We start from the raw sequence: 22,447 nt of genomic DNA, 5'->3' as shown, positions 1-22,447 counted from the left end.
CAGTTTTCTCCGTGGTATGAGTTTCTCCTTCTCTGGCCAGAGCTGCACCTGACCAGCCCAGCCTGTCCTATCTTCTTTCAAAGCTCTTTCAGTGAAGGACCCCCTACTGAGTGGGTCTGGGTGCCAGCAATTGCAGTCAGACCATGAGTCAGGAATTCCATGTGCCTGCGTGGAGAGACTTGAGTGAATGAAACCCAGTGGCAGCTTTGGGCGTGTGTAAATGTGAGTGTGTCGCTGTGTGAGTGCAGGGTCTGCACCAGCAGCTGCAGTGAGCTGCAGCCTCAGGGGCTTGTATGTCCCATGACAACAACCGAGGAGACTGGGATCCAGTGGCAGCTGCTGGGCAGGCTGAGTGTCTGAGCTGGGATGCTAAAGGGTTCTAAATAGTACATGTACATATATTTGTATCTAGCTAGCTAGCTAGCTAGCTACACATACATATTTTTACTAGGGTGTTTGCATCCCACACAACAGAGATGGAAGTGGGATGAGCTCCATGTGAGTGTTCTGTGTGTCTGACCTTTGTGTCCAGCCATGTTTACATGTGATGTTCATGTGTGTGCACTCTGTGCATTTGCATCCTGGGAATATAAATTCATTCTCACTACTGGTTGGACCTGGGGCAGGAAGCTTGCCCATTTCAGGGCTATCAGATTCAGCAAAGTATAAATTCACCACACAATCTGTCTTAATTCATTGCCCCAATTCTTTAAACACTTTAAGTTAGTCTTTTCTGGCACTTGTTTAATTATTGTCTTGATAAATTCTGTTTTAAAAACAGTTCAAAGTATTTCTAGAGTGTATAGCCAACTATATTTTTCTTCTTTGGAAAACTTTTGAATTTGAGGATATTTATGTGTTTAAGTATCTTCATCTTCAGTGTTGAACTACCCTGGAGCTCTGAGTGTGATGAGTGCCAGAAGAAAGTGTTCTAAAATGTTTTTGTTTAAAAATAGCATAGGGACAATTACATATTATGCTTATCAGAAGTAAAAAACGAAGTTGAGGGTTTTTACCTGTAGTGGTTTTTTATAAATATAGAGGAACTTTTTAGAAAATGTTAACCTTATTGTTTTTCACTCTTCTCTCTAATTTGCATGTGACATTATGTTCTTTTCCAGACAAGTCTAAGAATTTCTAGTCGACATTGACAGGAGTATCCTCACATTTCCTTAGGTAGAATTTAACTTAAAATATGCATTCATTCCGTAATGAGTCAGCATTTCTGGATGAATATTCCAACATTAAAAACTTTGCTGTATATATCTCTTAGCAACTGAGAAATTACAGCCTTAATTTCATTTTAAAACTCCCATGTTTAATAAACTTTCTTTTTTTTTTTTTTCCACTATGGAGAGAATACATGAATTATCAAGGCTTGCCTCGGACTCCTGATAATTCAGCTGTCTTGTACAAGACAAATGCGCGATATTGTTCTGAAGGATGGTGAAAGAATCCCTGGACAAGCGAGAATTAGCAACTGCCAGGGTCTTTCAGTTCCTGGGCCCATTACAGCCCCTGTAAAGGCACCAACAGGCAGGAAAGACCAGCAGGTACAATCACAGAGCTCACCACAGCTGCTGGGTCCAGGGAATGGTCACATATGCGAGGTGACAGCCGCCTCTGAGAAGTGAGGACGGGGTGAAAGCAAGGACAAGCACAGCTTTCCTTCCTACTTCTCCTTAGCAGCAGAAAACTGGCAAAGCCAGCTCTTCCTGTTCTCTCTCCCTCCCTCCCCCGTGGTTTTGCTTATGCTGCTGAACAGGCTGGAGCCAGTTCTGTATTCTTTAGTTCCTGTGAGGATATGATCCACTGTTCTAGGATAAAATTTGAGAAAGAATGCTTGCTTGAAGGAGTGTTTTGCCTCTTGGTAGGTATTGTGTGAAGCAATGCTGGCCAAAACAAATTAGAGAGTTTAGCTCTTTTTAATAGTTAAGCAGGTCATACAGTACCTTCAAGACAGACACTCAATGAGTGGCAACTCAGGTATTAATTACAATTAAATATTTTCGTACAGGATTGCAGCAGCTGTGTAGAAGCTCTCACAGCCCTATAGTATCATTCATAGTCTAGCAGAGAACACTGAGAAAAATTCCTGTTTGACTAGGACTGACAGTCTAAACACAGTTCCATTTTTATATTTTTGTTTCAGAAGTTCACACATTTGCTAAGGAGACATCATGGACAAGGACCTCCTGACCATAATATTGGCAGGATTCCTTTCTTTCTCCTTTATTCAAAGCAGAAGGTCATTGTAACAAATATTCATAGGCTTTTCAGTACTGAAAGGAATCAAATATGCAATGCTGCATAGTTCTTTGGCACACTGTATCACTCTAAACTCTAATACTGCAAAGTGTAAGGTGCTATTCCAATGGTGCGACAGTTTCAATGTATCAAATTTGACACCTTTTCAATAAAATAGGCTAAATTTAGATAACCATATGCTCATGCTGACAAGCTAGCTTCTCCCTGATATGTGTTTTCATGAAAGAGTACAAGAGGGCCTCAAAGTTTAATTAGTCTAAAATTAATTCAAAATATTGTATTAATTTACAGTAGAAAGGTCAAGTTGTAGAGCAAACAGCAGGAATGATATTTTTTACTTAATGCACTAAGATTCAGCTGTAAAAATTCCATTAATGTTAATAAGAGTCATGCTGCCAAATTCAAAAATCATACTATAAATATTTTATCTGTCTATGCTCTTACTGCAGTCTAATAAACCTTGTACAATTAAAGCCCCTTCTCTCTTGGCTGCCTGCTAGGCAAAGTTGGAGAGTACACACATATGAACAAAGAAGTACTATTCTGCACTAGGGTGGCCTCACCTTGGGTCCTGTGTGCAGTTTTGGGCACCACAATATACAAAAGACATTAAGTTGTTAAAGAATGTACAAAGGCCACGAGGACAGGGAAGGCTCTGGAGGGGAAGCTGTCTGAGGAGTGGCTGAGGTCACTTGGTCTGTTCAGCCTGGAGAAGAGGAGACTGAGGGGAGACCTCACTGCAGTTACAGCTGCCTCGTGAGGGGAAGAGGAGGGGCAGGCACTGATCTCTGTGGTGACCAGTGACAGGACCCGAGGGAATGTCATGAAACTGAGTCAGGAGAGGTTTAAGTTGGATGTTAGGGAAACATTCTTCACCCAGAAGGGGTTTGGGCACTGGAACAGGCTCCCCAGGGCAGTGGTCACAGCACCATCCTGACAGAGTTAAAGGAGCATTTGGACAATGCTCTCAGGGACAGGGTGTGACTCCTGGGTTGCCCTGTGCAGGGCCAGGAGTTGGACTGAGTTATCCTTGTGGATCCCTTCCAACTCAGCTTATTCTGTGATTCTATTAAGTATTTTATCAATAGAGATATATTTACAATTTGTGCTTCAACAACTTAAGAAGATGGGCCAGTGTCACAGTTACATTTCAATCTTTGCATCATTTTAAGGGATTTTTAAACTATTTGAGAAATTAAAAATGCAATGATTTTTTAAAGATCCTTCTCATTAGCAACTACCACTGGCTTTTTCTTAGTATGACTCCCAATAATACACAATGATAATCTATTCACTTTTCTGTGATTTGGTCATGAAGGCTGATTTAATTCAGTATGTATTATTTGTAAGATCAACATCACTCTAAAATTAACTTCTTTTTTGATGTCTCATTGAGCATTGTGATTCTCTTGATTGTTCATGCTCTGTGGTCCTGTTGGTTTAAAGTAAGCTGAAATTTGAGCTATAGATCACATAGCTAGAGGAAGATAAAATTTTCAGTCTCCACTAACATAAAAATTACATTAATAAATGCAGGAGATATAATTTCTAAAAATGGAATAATAATTAAAGTGATCAATGAAAGCCTTATCTTTTACCAGTTTTTTTAAACGAAATCCCCACAATTAAATGATATATAATTGGATGCCTTGTACGTATTTTTTAAAAATTTCTATATTTGCTGACACTAAGAATTACAATACCTTAACAAATGTGCAGAATCTAAGTTAAACATAATAATTATTTTAAAAAGCCAGAAAAATTACAGTTCCCTGGAGACACAATCCAAGCAATAACCAGAATATTAAATTGAAGAATACATCAAGAAAATTTGCACCACACAGAATTAAAAAAAAAAATTAAAAGACCAAACCTCAAGTTGCAAAATTAATGTAAGCATGTTAAAATTTTTTAGAAATGTGCTTCCACCCTTTTTATAAACAGAGGAACTTCAATAGTTTCATGAGACAAAAATATGAAGAGTTTCACTTCGTGGAAATTAGTACAAATATATATCAGATGCAACAAATTATTTGCTTGGTCCTACAAATTGTATTTCCACTAGCGAGTGAGAAAATGGTGGTAAAGACCTGAATGTGTTATCTCTATATATAAATAAACTAAATATTGCTCGATTACACTTGGTGGTAGGCATTTAACAATGTCAGATGTGGAATCCTCTCAGAGTTGTACCTATGTACATATTTAGAATTACACACGTTCTTACACAAAGAACATTGCTAGAACAGGTTTTGTTCTTTTTTCAAAGGAGAAAGAAAAGAAATTCCTACAGCCCTTATCTTTCTTCAGAACCCCTGAATCTTATGCACCTGAATATCACACACAGTGCAAATGTGGAAGCCCCTTTATTTAAGCTGTTTTGGCCTTTTAATAACTCCATTCATAACATGTTTCTCCCAAAGTCACCCTTTAATGTGCAGCTTTAAGTCTGATTGCTCCATTAAAGTCTGCTTGATATCCGTGTCAAGTACCACCTGTTTTCTGATGGGAAGATTTTCTGATGGCAAAGTGGTTTTCACTACAGAGAAGTTGTGCATTTTAAAAAAAAAATCCTTAGTATGTTAGTCCACTAAGGTTAGGGTGGAACTAGGGACATCAGTATTCAGGATGACTTTGGACATTGTAATGCACCATTTAGAGCATTCAAAGTAATACTGGAAAAGAGCTGGAAATAATTTCTAGAAACATTTTGCTTACATAAGAGATAATGCAAGGAATTTTGTATATTTGCTCATGAATATGTTCTCAATATGCTTTAATCCCTAAACTGTTAATAAGTAGGGAAAATAAGGCCATAGCACACCTATTTTTTCTAATACCCACAAATCCTTTTTTCCCCCCCAATTTTGCTGTTACAGATTTCCTTAAAATTATCTCTTCACAATATGTAGTTCTAATATGTTCAAAAATCTCTGCCCAATGTAATTAAAAAAAAAAAAGTTCTGACAAACAAAGTTAGTCACTGAAGAGGAAACCATCTCCTGCAAATGTAATGTTGCTTTACTGTTACAAATAATTTTCTGCTTTAGCATTCCTCAAAAAGACTCCAAATTTTTATAAGATTTAAAATATAGGATTATTTTATATTATTATTTCAAAAAATAGAGAGCCAATTTCAAACAGCAATCTTTTAGCCTTTCTCTGAAAAAAATATGAAAACATCAATCATGATTTCACTGCAAACGTCACGAAATATTTTAAAAACTAAAGTTACATTTAATTATGTACTATGAAATATATTTATAGATAAATCATATGCAGAAAATGCTGTTTTCAGTGGAAGAAACAAAAGTCAAGATTTGCTTAATCACTTTAGGGTGTTTTAATTATTATCCAGATACTGGTAACTCTTCTCTGCCCTTTTTTGCCACACTTCATATGCAAAAAATAGATGAATTTGTAGCAAATTACCTTACTTTCACATTCTGTTGAATACAAGAGTAATTCTCATTTTGAGGGGATATCAGACAGTCATTTTATATGTGGGTCTCCATAACCTAGAAATTGGATTCATCCTGTATTTCAGGCATCATCAAGAAAAAGCTTATATATTTTAATGCAGTGAAGACAAGCCTCTTTAAAGCTGTCACTTAGACAGACACCTGCCCAGCTGAACTCTCTAAAACAATCGGTACAGCCCATAGCCCCAGAAGTCACAGGAAAAGGGTGATTTTTGGGGGTTTATGCATGTTAAATATCCAGTCAGGTCACTGCATGTAGTTCAGTTTCTAACTGTCTCTGGGTATGTGACTTCTGTATCCATCTCTGAAATTCAATATGTAACACACTATTGCAGTTTAGGTAAAAATCTTTTAACATTCTTGCAGATATTTAGCTTCCTATATACATCTGTATGCATGGCTTATTTTTAATGCTGTGCTATGGAATACTCCATTTCTGCATTTATCTAATGGGCTGCTGACTCTTGATTGACTCTTGACTCTTAGTACATTTTAATAAACATAATATGAACCACTTCCTAGCCCAATTTTTCTTCACAGAGATACTATTAGAATTTCATTGAGAAGATGGTGATGCTTAGAATCTGATATTAGTAGCTGATACTAACCTAGTGTGTTTATTGTGTGCTTATAATAAAATAGAATTTCTGGGAAGAATATTCCAAAATATCCAGGGATGGGTGTGCAATACAGAAATGCTGTGATCTCTCCTGTTAATCTCATGAAGTAGAAGTGTTTCACCCAGCCGGGAATTGACTTGGTCTCACAGAAAGCAAAGTCTTGTCATGAAATTCATGAAGAACCAGACCAGACTCTAAGCACTGACAACATATGCCTGTGTTTTACTCATATGACCCAATTTTTAAATTCCCGTTTCTATACATGCACACCAAACAAAAGCTTCTAACCTCTTTTGCTGAAGGAGCAAGGAGAAACAGTTATATTCAAGCAAAACTAAGCCAGAAGGATGCAGGCACAATGTCCACCTGGTCCATCCTCTTGCCCTGGAAAAACTGTATTCTTTTATATATGCAGGAAAATAATTGTTCCTCACATTTAACATTTCTTGTACGTCTTTTCCTATGGTTCTCTACATAGCAGCAGCTTTGTCCTACCCTAGTAGGTATAATGCAAGACAAGCATTGCACCCACTTTGAACATTCTGAGTGTTTCTGACTTCTTTAGCATAAAACAGAGTAAAATCCACCTGTCCCCTTCTGCGATTCATTCATCTCAGTTGATCTCTTTGTTCTTCGGTTTTCCCTTGTAAAAGCTGAAAACCCTTATATTTCTTCAAAGTCAGAGGTCTATAACATGAAACTCTTTATGGGAATAGTGAATTCAGCTTCCCCATGTAAAAATGCTACATGTAAAAATGCAGCTAGTTTTAATCATGAAAAAAAGGTCCTATTTTTTAAAATATTTTTCGTAGGCTCTCATTGTATCTTATACATATCTGATGAAATGGTTCATAACCCCTATGTAAACAGATTTTGAAATTCACACAGGTGTGGAAAGCACAAGATCAAATATATAAAAATGAAATAATGTCTTTTTTCATGTAAGTTTTTTAATTCCATGAAGCTAATAGTGTATTAGATTCTATTGCAATTTTCCATAGGAGCTTAGTGAACACAGCATTTTTTTTGCATGTATTGTGACATATAATGCTGTCCACCAGTGCAAAACAATGTAAACAATGAACAAAACAAACATTAACTCAATTTTCATTTTTAATGTCTGATCCTTACAGAGATGTCAATGGTGAGACTAATTTATTTCACTGAGGCAGGAGCAAGATCTAAGTAGCCAGTAATGTGCCCTTCAGCTTCATGTTCACTCAGTTCTGTTCAGTTAACAGACTTTTCCATTGCTGTGATAATTTTAAAGCATTTATTCTGTAAATGAATAGTCAGCTTTCATGCAAACAGGCCATTAGCATTAATCATATGATTCTCACATACATTGACAAAAAAAGTGTTTGCTATATTTCTCTTGTCCATGACAAATGAGTAGTTGGTAAGAAATGAAAAATAACAATTTAAAAGGAAGATTAGAACAACTGATCTCTTGACACATTTCATCTCTCATCTGAACTATGAGAACCCATATTCCAAGTATGGAGGATGATGTTTCTGTTGATCAAAATATAAGTCTTTGCCTACTTTATCACTGATCCTGTTACATAAATTAGCATTTACATTTCCTGATATTCTTCTCTTTGGGTTCTGAAGAATCCCAGTTTACTGGAGTACAAATGTGCAACTACATAAAAATAATTAAATGAACTGAGTGATTTGCATTGACTAATATAAACAGATATTTCCTAAATATTACCTTAGAATTTTAAGGTATTAAAATCTTATCGCTTTCAAGACATGCACCTTCACTAGAGTTTGACTGAAAACTGCTATGCAGCCACTGGAAAAACCTGCATTAGGGCTTCTGCCTAACACAAAATTATGCTGAACCTGAACCAAAGCCCAATGAATTCAGTACAAGTTTTGCTCTTTCAACTTTAATTTGCACTGGATCAAGCCCTTTGCATAAAATCTCCCATTTCTTCAACATTAAAGGAGTGCTTATGACTGCCAAGGAATATTTTTCCTTTCAATATCTGTTCAAAAAGAGATTTTGAAAACCATCCCAGGACTCTGCAAAATGAAAACCAGACTTGGATTTGTGTGTTAAATAACAATCTTCGGAAGCTTGTTATTTTGCAGATGGAAATTTTAGCTGCCATGTTGTCCTTCTAAAAATAACATGCAGTTTTCCAGTGAGCATGCAGTCAACTAGCAATATCAGTGTGCGTTTTTATCACAAAGAATCATCTGAGAAATCCATCTTTAGAGGTTTCTGTAATCAAATCAGGAAAACTCTAAGACTTACACATAAAGAAAAATATTTTTTAAATCTTTAAAAACATGACACATCTCAAAATCCTTTAATGTTCCACAGTGGGAGAAAAAAGACAACAGATGAATGCGATAATGGATAAACTATCTAAGAATTAATCTACATTTTTTAAAGTGAAAATGCTGGCAAACGACAAGAATGGAATGTTAAGGTATTTATTGTAAGCCAAGAGGAAAAGATTTATATGCATCATCTCCAAGCCAATATATAATAAAATCCATTTTCAGGCTTGACATAAAATACAATCAAAAGGCCATTTGTGACTCTGAGCCCATGTCTCCTTCTTATGTTATAAAGTACCCCCAAATTTTCCAGCACCATTTTGGCCCTTTTCTTTAAAGGGCAGATACTATTTAGTTAGAAATGCACTTGTATGTTTTTTAGTCCTGATCCAACTCCTACTGTTGCCAGAGAAATATTTTCTGTTGAATTCAGAAAGAATTTTAAAAATTATAAAAAAAGTCAAACTTAATATTCTATTATTTATTAAGATAATTGCTGTTAACAGAGATTCATTTGAGACTGCCTCAGTGGCTTACCAGTAAGTTGATGGGACATGAACGATATATTTCTTAAACCAGCTGTAAGGCAGAAAAGCTGAGGTTACTATTTGGATTCCCTGATGAAAAGCTGCAATTGTTTCATTTATAGGTAAATGTATTCTGGCTATTCCTAGAGTGACCTTGGCAGCCAACTGTGTTGCCCTTAGTGTCAGCAGAAAGAAGGCTGTTGGTGTCAGTGGACTTTGGATCAGGCTTTAAAGACAGAGGAAGCTTGCTTAAGGAGGAAAACAGACATAAAAAATAGTCCTGATTTCCCAGGTTTTATCACTTAGAGTTTAGAATACCAATAAGACATTTTAAACCCTGAAGAATAGTTGTTGTAAGTCAATTATTTTGACCCTGTAAGTTTTTTTACAATTGTATACAAGAATAAAGAAGAGCAAATCTCTCTGGCTTACAAAAAAAAAAAAAAAAAAAGGCAAGTACTTTATTTATCAATATATACTTTAGCTGCTTTTTACACCATTGCAATGACTAAACAAACAGCATAAAATAAACAAAGGAGAGTATAAAATCATTTCACTCCAGCTGGTATCCCAAGACAACCTTTTGACTAAGTACAGAGTTAGATGTTTTAAGTATGGCACTTATATAAATAAGAGCAGAGAGAAGATGATATATTCGCAGTTAAATGCAATGAACTCTCTTCCTTTGGTACGTGTGTCATCATAGGTGATTGTAGGTAAATGCATATCTTGGCTGGCATGAACCAACTCCATCTTATTCATGCACCTATTAGGGAATCAATCAAAACCTACCGATATATTCTGCAGATCACAACTAATGCAAGATGATTAAGGTCTCTGGTGTGTGTGTGTGTGTGTGGACAGGCAAACAAAAAATGGCAAAATAATATTCAGCATTTATTTTTAGCATGACTAATTGATGCACAAACCATGAGAGAAAATAGCTAGTAATACACACCAGGACTACAGTCTGTGATTTAGACAAACAAAATAAGACATCTGTGAGATACGTGAACGCAGGTATCCTGATTGAGCTGTGGTTAGATTCCTTACAGTGCGCTTTTCCTCCTTTTAAAACATGCTTATGCCTGCACATTGCAACAGTGTCCCCCACCCCACCCCACCCCATATAGAGTATCCTTGCAGAGTTTTTGATATGAACATTCTACACATTTACAACAATTAGTCAGACAGTTCAAACTGTAAACATCCTAATGACAACCAAAAAGCTGCTTCACTGACAGATAAAACCCGATCATTAGAAAGAAAAGTAGGAATAATAGTAGCTGTGCTGTAAGGCTAGGTCAAGCATGGTTTTATAGCTGTTTTTTCAGTCTTTTATGTAGTGCTGCATTTTGCAGCTAGTTCAGTAAGTGCAGATCCAATACCTTAATGGCTTTCTTGGTGGTTTGATAAAATGCTTGCCTAAGCAATGTACCTTTCTCTAATGGTATCTGGGTCTGTTCCACCTGGCACAGTGTTTCAGTTCTGTCACAGCCTCACACATAAGCTGAGTCACTTGACTGAGTCCTGCCGAAGTTAGGCATGCTCATTCTTGGCAGGTCCTTATTTCTGATTTCGTATATGGATTTCCTTTTTGCCTGTACTCCTCTCACTGCCATTTTGATCTTTCTCCAGCCCAAGTGGTTCAGTTCTGCCAAATTAAGCACCACACAAATCCCACTGACAGCAAACATGAATACCAAGAATACAGTCTTCTCAGTGGGTCTAGAGACATAGCACTCTACTTCTTTAATGCAAGGGTATCTGTCACATTCATACATGGAAGGGACATTGAATCCGTACAGAAAATACTGTCCCACTAAGAATCCAATCTCTAGGGCATTTCGAAAGACCACTTGGATGATATAAAATCGAGAAATGCCTTCTTGCCTCCTCATCTTTGATTTTGTAGTTCTGATAGCAGGATTGGGGATTTCCTTCACTTCTAAGCAGTCTGGTTCTGCCTCTTTGGTGGAGTTCTCAGTGTTTTGCAGCACCCCATTGACAATCGTGTTCTTGATTTTCTTACTGTCCTCACGCTTCATTGAATCCTGGTCCCTTTCCAAGGTAAGGAAGACAGTGGAGTACCTCCGTTCCCTTTGTTTAGCAGACTGGTGAACGGAGTATGTTATGAAGCACAGGCTGGGAGTGCACACCATGATGATCTGGAACACCCAGTACCTTATGTGAGAAATGGGGAAAGCCTGGTCATAACAAGCCTGGTTGCAGCCTGGCTGCAGCGTGTTACAGACAAACATCGTTTGCTCGTCATCGTACACCGTCTCCCCTACAATGGCCACAATGAGAATTCTGAAGATCACCACCACGGTCAGCAGGATCCTGCAACAGAGAAGCCCGTCAGTGCGCGCCGCGGCCGCGCGGCCGGGAGCTGTCCAGTGCTGACCGGGCCCCCGCGCCGCGGCACCGCGGACCGGCACCGGCCCCGACACAGGCACCGGCCCCGGTCCCGGCCCCCGCAGCTCGAACCGGCCCCGGCACCACGAACCGGCCCCGCTCCCGCGCGGGGGGCGCGCAGGTTGCGCGGCGTCGCCTCGGCGCGGCCGTGTGCCACAGCCCGCGGGCGGCGGTCAGCGCTGGCCCCCGCCCGGCCCCTTCGGCGGAAAGGCGACCACACGGGCCCTGGGGCCCCCGAGAGCACGGCCGGGAGCGGCGCGGGGCTGCGCCGGCAGCGGGACCCCGATGGCAACGGGGTGTCCCCGACGACCGTCCGGTGCCCCGTGGCTCCTCGGGCACAAGGACAGCGGCGTTTGCGGTGTCCCCGCGCCTCGGAGCCCCGTGCCGCATACCAGCGTCCCCAGCACACAAACACACACACACACAACACACACAAGCGAGCTCCAGGCACACCCCGAAAGAGCCCGGCCGAAGGGCACCGCGCAGCCGGGACCCACCGTGCGCCTCCGACCCCCCGGCCGGCCCTCTCGGACAGGAGGGGATCCCCCCGTGCTCCCCGTAGCTCCCCCGCGACCCTTACCTCCCTATCATAGTAGAATGCTGCTGCACGGCAGCTTCCAGTAGCCTCTCTAGAATAGTCCATTCCCCCATCGCTGTTCATCCGGAGACAAAGACTTTGGCAAGCGTGGGGGATCTCTTCACTTCTGCTTTTTTTCACCCCTCCTATTTTTTTTTTTTTTTAATTTTTTTTTTTTCAGAGGGAGGGAAAACCAACAGAAGAGCAGCCCGTGTCTACCGCCCGCAGTCCGGTGGCGGGAGGGCGGCTGGAGGTGGCAGCCCTGCAGAGGGTTCCCGGCTCGGCTCGGCTCGGCTCTGCGGGGCTCGGGGCCGCTCGGCGGCCGCCACCGGCCGGGCCCGCTCGGCTCGTGGCGCGGCGCGGCGGGCGGACCGGCGGCGTGGAGGGAGGAAGGTTGGCTTTACTGTCTTGCTGTCTCTAATCTGCCTTTAAGTAGTCTCCGCTTGCGTCACTGACAGGTTGGTGGAGAGCAGCCAAAAGCAGCGCTCGGATTTTCTCATTTTTATTATTCCGGGGAATACAAACAAATAAATGGAATAAAAATAAATGAAATAAATAAAAGGATGAGGAGGAGGGAGGGCGGAGGAAGAGCTGGCCCGGCAGGCACGAGGCTCTTTGTGCAACCGAGTGCCTCCTTGCCGGAGCGCCCCGGCCCGGCACCCGCTGCCCCGCCGCCCCCGCCAGCCGGCACAGCCCGCGCTCCGCCCGGCAGCGCAGCCCCGCCAGCACCGGGCGCTGCCCTCGGCTGCCCGTCCGAAACGCTGCTCTGCGGCGGCAGTGTGACACCGTGGCCCGCCCAGCCACGGGCGCCTGCCCGGGGGTCTCCAGGGATTGCTGGGCTTTGCCTCTCTCCTAGAGATCAAAACAGCGGTCTCCAACAGAAGTGACCTTACTTGTTAGAACTGCTAACCCTTGGTAGATACTTGACTCAAAATTGCATCTTTATTCTCCCCTGATCACAGTTATAAGAATCACTGAAAAGAAATAAAGCTCATATATAGACATTTCAGAGAATTCTGAGAGTAAGGTTGTATTTATGCTAGAAAAGACACCAAATCTTCACACAAAGCATCTCTAAACAGTAAAAGAAAAAAGTATCTTGAATAAACCCCTGCATTATAATCAGTCCACATACTTTATTCTCATAAACAACTGTGTTTAAAACAGGTTTTTTTTTCATTTTACAGATACCCTTACAGACTGTACCTGAAACATCACCAAACATTTCCACACAAAACATTGGTACCAATTGGAATTGACTTCTCCAGTGAAACAGTGTAAAATTTATTCTTGTATTCTGTATATTTACAAAAAAAAACAGGTAAACCTTCACACCTGTTCAACTAATCTCATTAAAGAACGTCAGAAAAATTCCTGTCAGTTTTATCATAATATTCCTACCATCAAACTCAGTAAAATCAAATTCTTTCTAAAGCAGAGCTGCACAGGCCATAGTAAACAGTGTAGTCTTTTTTTTTTTCTTTGCAGCTCTCTCATGAACCAATTCCATTTCATATTAAAGATGTTAAGTGTTTTCTGAATAAATGGAACCATGCTTCATCTGTGCAAGAAGGCATCTGTATGTTTTAGACACCCCAAGGTTTGCTGTTCTTTCATTTGGACTATGCAGATGGACTCTGCTTGACGTGATACTGGGTCAGTTGACTGATTGAATTAGGAAAGTGTCAAACAAGAGAGGACCAATGAATACCTCTGCACAGAAATTTGAAGATTTTTATTCTCTCTCAGTCAAGGGTCTTTGGCTTTTTTGTATACAGTTTCTAAAAATTGCTGCTGCAACAACACCAAAGCTATAAAGAAGTTGGAGTTTGGTTTATTTTGTTTTAAAAGGACTGTGGTATCTATCCAGCTACCCTGACAACTGAGTGTCTCATATAGATTGAAATCTGTTTGGAGATGGATCTGAAAAAGAGAGAAATCAAAGCAGTAAGGGAAGGAGTAATGCCTATGTAGAAGGAGAGAGGGCGGGGAATATGCTAAGAAGCTAATGATGATAATCCTATTTAGCACACCAAACAGAGGGAAAACCCATGATTGAAGTTACTGAAGAGAGAAGATTTTGGTTCATAGATAAATGACAGAATGTCTACAAAGGAAAGCTGTTCCCTGGTACTGGGATAGAAAACCCATTTATCTGAGCTTTTAGGACCCTTAAATGCAAAGGAATTACATTCTGATCATATCAAACACTGGTCTACAAATTAACAGTTAGTCAGTGTTTGCTGTGTTCCTGGCAGCCCAGTCATGAAGACAAGGAGGTGAAATATCATAAATGAATGCTGCAAACATATAAACATTGTTATTACATTGTTTTGGTTTAATTATGGTTTAAAGTTAAATTCTTTCAGACCTTTTTTTACAGGAGTTGCATCTCATTCTGGAATACCTGACTGCTCCTTTTTTAGCATACGCTACCCCGCAACCATATTCAGATGCAGGATACTCGGCCTTCCTCTTAAGAAAACTTACAAGACTTCAGACCTTGGTGAATTTGGAAAACAAAAAATTCAGTGGGAGTCTCTCACAAGGCCAACATTCATGTAAAGTGGCTACAAAATTCAAAGGAAGTTGTTATATCTTGAATTTACGTGATTTCTGAAGCTATGAATTTCTGTCCTTAATCTGAGGCCTGTCTTGCTGTCAAAACAGAGGTAATAAGAATCAACATGATGTTCTCTGAGTGTTTAACGCAACAGTGAAAGGTGTATGAACAATGCGATTGACTGCATTTCCATTATCCTCTATGTGAGTAACGGCAACCTGGGGATTTATCTGACAAATTGTCTAAATCACAAAGTGCTCAGACTATGTATAGTCATGACTGTAAGTTGCAGAGGTAAGAAGATTTTCAGCTTCTAAAGGTTCATCTCAGTTTTTACACCATTCCCCTGAACGTTTCAGCCTATGGTAAAGCCAGGACTTGCAGAGCAGCAGGCTGCCAAGGATGCTGTGGATGTATATTGCACAGTGTATATATTCAGATTAGAAAACCATGACTACATTTAATTCACAAACATTCAGGATTATCAAAGCTTCATATCTCCTAGTTTACAAAGAACCATTTCCAGATGAAGCAGCAGTAACAGTTTGCAACAGGGCCAGGCCTGTCTTGTTCAATATTTTTATCAGTTGCATAGAAAGGAAATAAAATCAGCTTGCTATTCCACACACCAGCTTTTGGGTGGTAGGGTGTATTTTTGTTCCTCTTGCTTTGCAGCCAAAGAGAATGAGTATTCATTCAGTTCAAATTCAGTATAAACTCTGTCGTACCTAACAGGATCTCAAACAAGCTTTACAAAAAGAAAATTCAGTCTGCATGTGTTCAAAGATCCCAGTGCAGCGATATTAATTTCTGAGCAATAATATAGACTAAGTTGATCTTGGATTAGGTCTGAAGAATGAGACTGTATGTGTCCTCAGTTTGAAGCCAAACTGAGGTTAATCTGTCTGTAAGAAACTGTAGGCCAGATTCTCTCTAAGAAATCCAGCCCTTTTGCCCTGATCGGGTTTTGTAAAGGGTCCGGAGAGCAATCAAATCTTGCAGGATGCACATTCCTCCAGGATGGAGCAGAACAGACTGAGAGCAGAGCTGACACATTTGGCTTGTCTGTCAGACCCCCTGCAACCTGGACGTGGATAACATGACTGGGGCAGGATGTGGTAGCCACATGGCCAGTGCTGTGATACAGTGTGCTAAACAGCGTTATTCCCCTCCTTCGTTGCTTTCTCTGCTGAGGTTTACTAATGTAAATACACAATACAGATCTGATAAGAGCCTTCTGCACTTACAGCCTCCTTTTAAATTTTTACATTCATCCTGAATTTATTCCAAATATTTTACCTTAAAATAAATCGAATCAATTATTAGTATTATCCCAACAATCTTCAATGCATTTTTTTTGCAGCTGTTTGCAGTGGATCCATCATTACAGCAAATGAACATATGTCATGTTTATATTCTAAAATTGCATGGCAAATGATTGTATTTCATTGTTATATTGTAAACTACTGTTTCCACCAACCGTAGCAAACTGGAAGCAAAGAAAGAGCTTTAAATTAAAAAAATATAGGCTATTAATAAAGAAAACAATGGGGTTTTCTTTCATAAGTTTTTGTGAAAAGTCATGTTGCCCTATATCTGTATAATATATAATGTGACTGCACTTTCTAACTAGTGTCACAAAAGAGAGATCTTTCAGCACTGCTTTAATAAAACATTAGAACGTTCTTTGGAAGACTGATATGATAAATACTTTGTTTCTGATAGTGTTTGGTGTAGTCCATGAAATCTAAGTCATTAGCTACTTAACTGAAAATGCCTTTTTAAGACCTCTCATAGCCATCTGCTATGCTCTGTTTTCAGTTGGTGCCATGTGTGTATTAATGAAATGATTGCATCAGATTAAATCTTTTATTCATAAAATCATCTAGGTCATCTGCTTCTACCTACACTTTCTCTCTCATTAAAATGTGCATTTGTGTGTACGTTCCCTCCCCATTGTATGAGTACAATTCTAGCTGCAGTTAGCTGCTGTATGTAGATCTTAATAAAAAATCCCTCTCTGTGTCTTTTTCTCAAATGAATTTCCCTCAAAAGGCAAATCTAGTATATCACAGCGGAGAAAGTGAATTTTTTCTGCAGTTTTAAAAGTAATGACTTCCCAAAAGGTACAAGATTTGGATGTACTAATGACCTCAGTCCTTTGCAAGAGAAAGCAACATTTCAAGGATACTCATTTTGCTGCCAAGAAATGGGTAGGACACTCTGCCCATCCGGTCAACAGTGTTTGTGTCAAAGCTGCCAATGGCGGGGTCCTTGTTGTGAGCATGGAATAGAGACTGCATTTATATGCTTCATGCTTGACAGTAGCAGTGTCAAGCACACAGAAGTCAGGGCTTCCTGTACTACAGGAACAGACAAAACACTCAACCTAATAATCGAATTAAGACTCTATTATGCATCAGAGGTTCCTATCTATAAATGAAGATTGCTATAAATGAAAAGTCATTCAGGAAAACAATGTATGTAATCAGTGAAGAAGGAATAAATCTATGAATAGTCATGAACTTTGAAGTGAGGGTTCATAAGTCATGTTGAAGTTCCATAACTATTCTTGCAAAGGGTGGGGGGCTACCATAAGAAATATTCACAATGGGGGCAGGTACTAAATAAATATACCACAGTCTTCTGAACTAAGGTAATTTAAAAGATCAAAATGTAACTGCTTTACCTAGAAAACAAATTTTAAGTATTATACTTTTCTAGTTACAGAATATTTTATTTCCTGACAGAAAAAATCACCGAAGTTTTATGGGGCTCTTGTAAGGTGTCCGCAGGGACCTTTCAGTGCACAAATTAACAGATCAAATCAATTTCCAAGGAAATAATTTAGATCTATATACTGAATTAAAATTGCATTTACTTCTGGCAGGTTTACAGCTCCTAATGCAGCAGCACTTGAACTTCTTGCAAGCTCTGATTTATTTGCAGACAGGCTGCAGCCAAGGGAAGGGAAATACTACTGAAACAAATACTTATGAATTGACAGGCTCTGCAAAGATATACAAAAGAAGTAAAATATTCTAGTGACCAGATCATCTGCTGCCAGTCTATTGAGTTTCCCTTCTGACCCTCACCAATCTCAAAAAAGCACTTACATTGTGCTAAATCATCCAAACATCCATTAATGCAATTTCATGAATTATGTTGGCTTAAGTGTAAATTTGTGAGCCAATCTTATGTGCCTTTCAATTTCAGCTTTCTTTGAGTTTTCATATACACTGATGAAAGAGCCTTTCAAAAATAACTTGGACAGAAAAGAGTATGAAGGATTCCACTATAAACAGATTTAGTACACATTTTAAGGATGCAAAAAATATCTACATACTAATATATTTAATTCAATATGGGAGTGAAATTTTTTCACCATTGAACAAATGATTTTATTCCTTGAGTCTATTCTTTCAAAGATACTTATTTCAAAATATATGTAGCCCAATATAACTGATTAGGGCATTGTGCTAAAATATCAGCCGATTATACAGCCAGCATGCCAGAGCAAATGCAGAGTATTGTGAGACTCAGTTTGGCAAACCCTATTTTTTGCTTTTCCATCAAAATTTCCATTAAATTTTTATCAGAAGAAATATTTAAATTTCACGGTAATAGTACCTTTTAAAAAATTTATATTATATCATAATATCTTCATCATGTGGTAGTAAATTTTCATTGTACTAATGGCAATTCCCACTGGCTTTAGATGAGCCAGAATTTAAAAACCTTGAAGATATTATTTACACCAGAATATTTTAAAATTTCCTATGGCAGAATATGAACTATGAAAAAGTTGTGAATGCTTCAGAATACCCAGAACAACAAAAAAATAAGATCCAGTAATAAGAAAAGAGTTGGCTATAACGGAACTCCTGCCAGTATTTTGATGCGTCTCCTATTCCATACAAAAAAAGAAAATAAACTGTGAGAAATCATGCTTCAGTATTTCAGTATGAATGCATTACATCGAGCACCTTTTTCAGTGCTACTGCTTATCTCTGCCCTGTCTACATTTGTCTTCAACCAAAGGCTGAATCTCTGTACTCCCAGCTGCTTTCAGTTCAGTGACGTGATTTACTGCAGAGTTCTTTTCCTTTGTTTTGATTGCTACACCACCATATGTCTTCAGTATTCCTGGTGCCCCTCACTCCTGTTGTCTCCCTCCCCATCTCACCAGCCACAGAAGGGAATTCACATTACATTAAAGCTTCCCTTCAGAAGCCAGGCTGAAACAATCTCTTGAAATAACTAGGGCAGTCAAGTGATTGACTTGAAAGTAAAGTATGTCAGTGAACGGGAGAGAAAAAGCAGGAGCTCAGTAAGAAATGCAGAGGGTTTTTAATCCTTCTGTGATTCAAAGATTCTGCAGTTGTAATAAAAATTCGTGAAATATATTTTATATTAATTCTATACAGATACATGAGGTATAAATGCATACAAGCCATATTCATGGGTGCACAGATGTTTGTATTAAAGCATGTGTGTCCTGGCTGGGGAGTCCTATGCAGTGAGACAGAAGCTGTTGAGGGACAAGGTGGATCAAGTCAGGATGCAGAGCTGAAAGCCATCCAGCTGGATTTGTACATCACTTAACAAGAGAAATAGCCAGCACACTACCCCTACTCTGAGACATGGATGGTAGCAAGTGTTCTGTGGGGGTGGCTGGACCAATTGGCAGAGCAGAGGTAAACGTTCTGGGCTACTGAATTTTGGCAAGACATCACTGCCCAGGTAGAGAAGTTTCCTGTAAAAGTACATCGTGAGATGCACACGTACCCCGGAGTCGGGCTACTGAAGAACACCACAATGGACAGGCGGATTGGGCTGCCAAGATTAAAGTGTTTCAGGTGGATCTGGACTGACAACATAAGGGTGAATTATTTCTGGCTTGGTGGGCCCATGACACCTCAGGTCATCAGGGAAGAGATGCAACATCCAGATGGGCTCATGACTGAGGGGTGGACTTAACCATAGAAAATATCTCACAGGTTATCTGTAACTGTGAAATATGCACTGCAGTCAATCAGGCCAAGTGGGTGGGCATCACCCTGTTGTGTGGGGGCTAATGGTCAAAATAAGCATGGGGAGGCCTGGCAGATTGTTCACATCACCCTTCCCCAAGCCTGCCAAGGCAAGTGCTGTGTGCTGACCATGGTGGAAGCAACCACGGGATGGTTGCAGACCTATCCTGTGCCACATGCTACTGCCTGAAACACCATCCTGGACCTTGAAAAGCAAGTCCTGTGGAGGCATGTTACCCCTGAGAGAATAGAGCTGGATAATGGGACTCATTTTCAAAATAACCTCATAGACATTAGACACCTGTGCCAGAGAGTATGGTATTGACTGGCTGTGTCATATTCTCTGCCATACAGCAGCCTCTGGGAAAACTGAATGGTACATTGGACTGTTACAAACCACACTGAAAGCAGTGGGTGGTGGGACCTTCAAATCTTGAGATTTGCATTGTAGTGAAGGCCACCTGGTTAATTATCACTAGAGGCTCCACCATTCGTGCTGGCCCTGGTCAGTCAGAACATGCTTACCACAGAAGGGGAAAAAGTCCCCCATACTGCATATGAGGAATGTGTTAGGGAAGACAAGTTTGGATTAAGCAAAGGCAAACCCACCCATAGGAATTCTCTATGAATCCTCTCCTGTAAGATTACTGAAGTGAGTTAAAAGGGTTCTGTGGGGAAAATATATTTAAATTCCACAAGATTTAAGACTTTGTCCCAGGTAAGATTCCAGGCAAAATCTATTGAATTTTGACTTGCTGTGACATTAGTACATATGGATCAAGAGTATATAGTCATGGGTTTGAGAAAAGAATCTGACACATTTTGTGGAGCTCATGAAGTATTTTTTAAAAAATTATTTTCAAATTAATGTAAGTTTATAAATATTCTGTACTGCCAGTTTTATTAGTCTAGAATCTTTAATCTAGTATATAGAACTATGCACTTGTACTGGAAATTACCAGTTTCTAGAGCCAGAACACTTTCCCAGACCCATCCCAATCATGCACATCTGAAATTTCACAGGTGGTGATTTAAACTGGCATTTTTGTGAGTTCCACAACTGTTACTAACAAACAGCATCTGCTCAGTGCTGTGCAACATGTTTTGTTTTCATAACACCATTTGTTAATCTTTCCTAAAGAAAAAGATTTCCAGGATGAGTACTTCATTAATTTTTTGTAATGTTTCCATTTCAAAATGGGGCAAAATCAAATTCAGAATATTGATTTCTTTTATCTCACAGCAAATTGAATGGTTACCTAAAGATTTTGTGAAAATTTTCATGTTCTGAAATATTCAACTCATAACTATATTTTTCAGAATCTATTAGAGATGGTTTACTTTCAACAGTATTGCAGGAATCTGTGACACAACAAGAGAAAAAGAAAAATTCAATTATTCATAAAACATTGTGGGACAGCTGCAAATGTGTATGATTTATTTCTGTGTTTTTAAGAAAAAGACAAATCAGCATTATGTGTAATGTTGCTATAATATTGGGAGTTACAGTTTATTTTTCTAGATGACAGTGAAACGCACATAATTTCTTGCATAGGTTAGAGTTGCTCAAGGGCTGCACTGATTTGTGTACATCCTGTGCAAATCTGTCCTCATTTGAATCAGGTATTTACTTGGCATTTTAGATTTAGAAATTCTGCTCTGCTGTGTTTGCAACCCCTTTCACACTTTCCTGTAAGAACGTGAGGATTGTTTTCCTCTGATAAACTTAACCAAACTATCATTGATTTATAGGAAAAAAAAAAAAGAAGAAGAAAATTTGTCATGGTACTTTGCTCCGTGATTTCATTAACCTAAATCTATGTTCTATGAGTGGGAAACAGCATGGAGAGATGTATCTTCCATTACTCTATCCACATCTTTACAATTCCCAGGATCTGTGGCCTGGGGTGGGCAGGCTGGCTCACTCTACCAGTAGCACCAAGCATCTGTTTGAGTCATCCCTGGGTATGTTTCCCACTTGTGCTTGCCCAGCTCTACACCTTGCTGAGGATCAAGGGAAGCTGAAGGACTACACTACACACCTCTTGTGTGGCTAAACACCTAAACCAGAGCCTGAACCACAGAGTCTTTAAAATATTTGTCAGTTGAACTTCAAAGGCTTCAGCGGAGTGTAAACGTCATATATTTATATTTACATGCAGACAGGTAAATAGTTTATATTGTAAACATTTTTACCAGCTATTGATTTTTACCAGTTACTAAGATGTATTGCCAACATTACATCAAGTTTTATCTATGTTTTCTGGGTTTTTTTCAGGTTTTGAAGCATGTCTTACATCTGTATGTGTCTGTGTGTCCCTACCTGCCAGAACACAATAAAAGAAATAAAATAATTATATTTTCGTCAATAACCCTTTACAGAATATCTCCATTTCACCCACAAATTCCACATGACAGAGTCATTCAGACTGTATTCAAGCCCATAAGGGGGTTATACCTCCTAACATGGGACAGTAACTCTCCCTTTTCCCATCCTGATTTACTGCACAGAGGCATGATGAAACACATACTTCCTGGTGGAAACTTCTAAGAATGAATCCGTGAAGGACTTGTTGCATCCCAGAGGCTTCCCTTTGCCTAAAAAGAAAAAATCAAAAAGCCAGAAGGACCAGAGGACTCCTAAGCTTTAGATTCAATAAG

At 39.5% G+C, this 22,447-nt stretch overlaps 1 protein-coding gene across 1 annotated transcript; it reads right to left on the bottom strand.

Moving 5' to 3' along the window:
• Window positions 1-10,450: 10,450 nt before the first annotated feature.
• On the bottom strand, window positions 10,451-12,464 carry GJD2 (gap junction protein delta 2). The gene is made up of 2 exons (XM_082282872.1): window positions 12,194-12,464; window positions 10,451-11,538 (listed from the first exon to the last, which is right to left on the bottom strand). Exons 1-2 carry the CDS (start codon window positions 12,262-12,264, stop codon window positions 10,695-10,697), a joined length of 915 nt encoding a protein of 304 aa, XP_082138998.1. The 5' UTR covers window positions 12,265-12,464; the 3' UTR covers window positions 10,451-10,694.
• Between the last annotated feature and the right edge of the window lie 9,983 nt (window positions 12,465-22,447).

This window comes from Coloeus monedula, assembly GCF_965178545.1.
Source record: "Coloeus monedula genome assembly, chromosome: 6".
Lineage (NCBI taxonomy): Eukaryota > Metazoa > Chordata > Aves > Passeriformes > Corvidae > Coloeus > Coloeus monedula.
Note: the sequence above shows the minus strand (reverse complement) of the source record. Positions and strands in the feature narration are given on the sequence as shown.

Excerpts from the sequence above, each read along its gene's own strand:
- GJD2 (XM_082282872.1), bottom strand. The coding sequence starts at position 12,264 with ATGGGGGAATGGACTATTCTAGAGAGGCTACTGGAAGCTGCCGTGCAG. Across the intron at positions 11,539-12,193 it reads CATTCTACTATGATAGGGAG|GATCCTGCTGACCGTGGTGG; the intron begins GTAAGGGTCGCG and ends TCTCTGTTGCAG.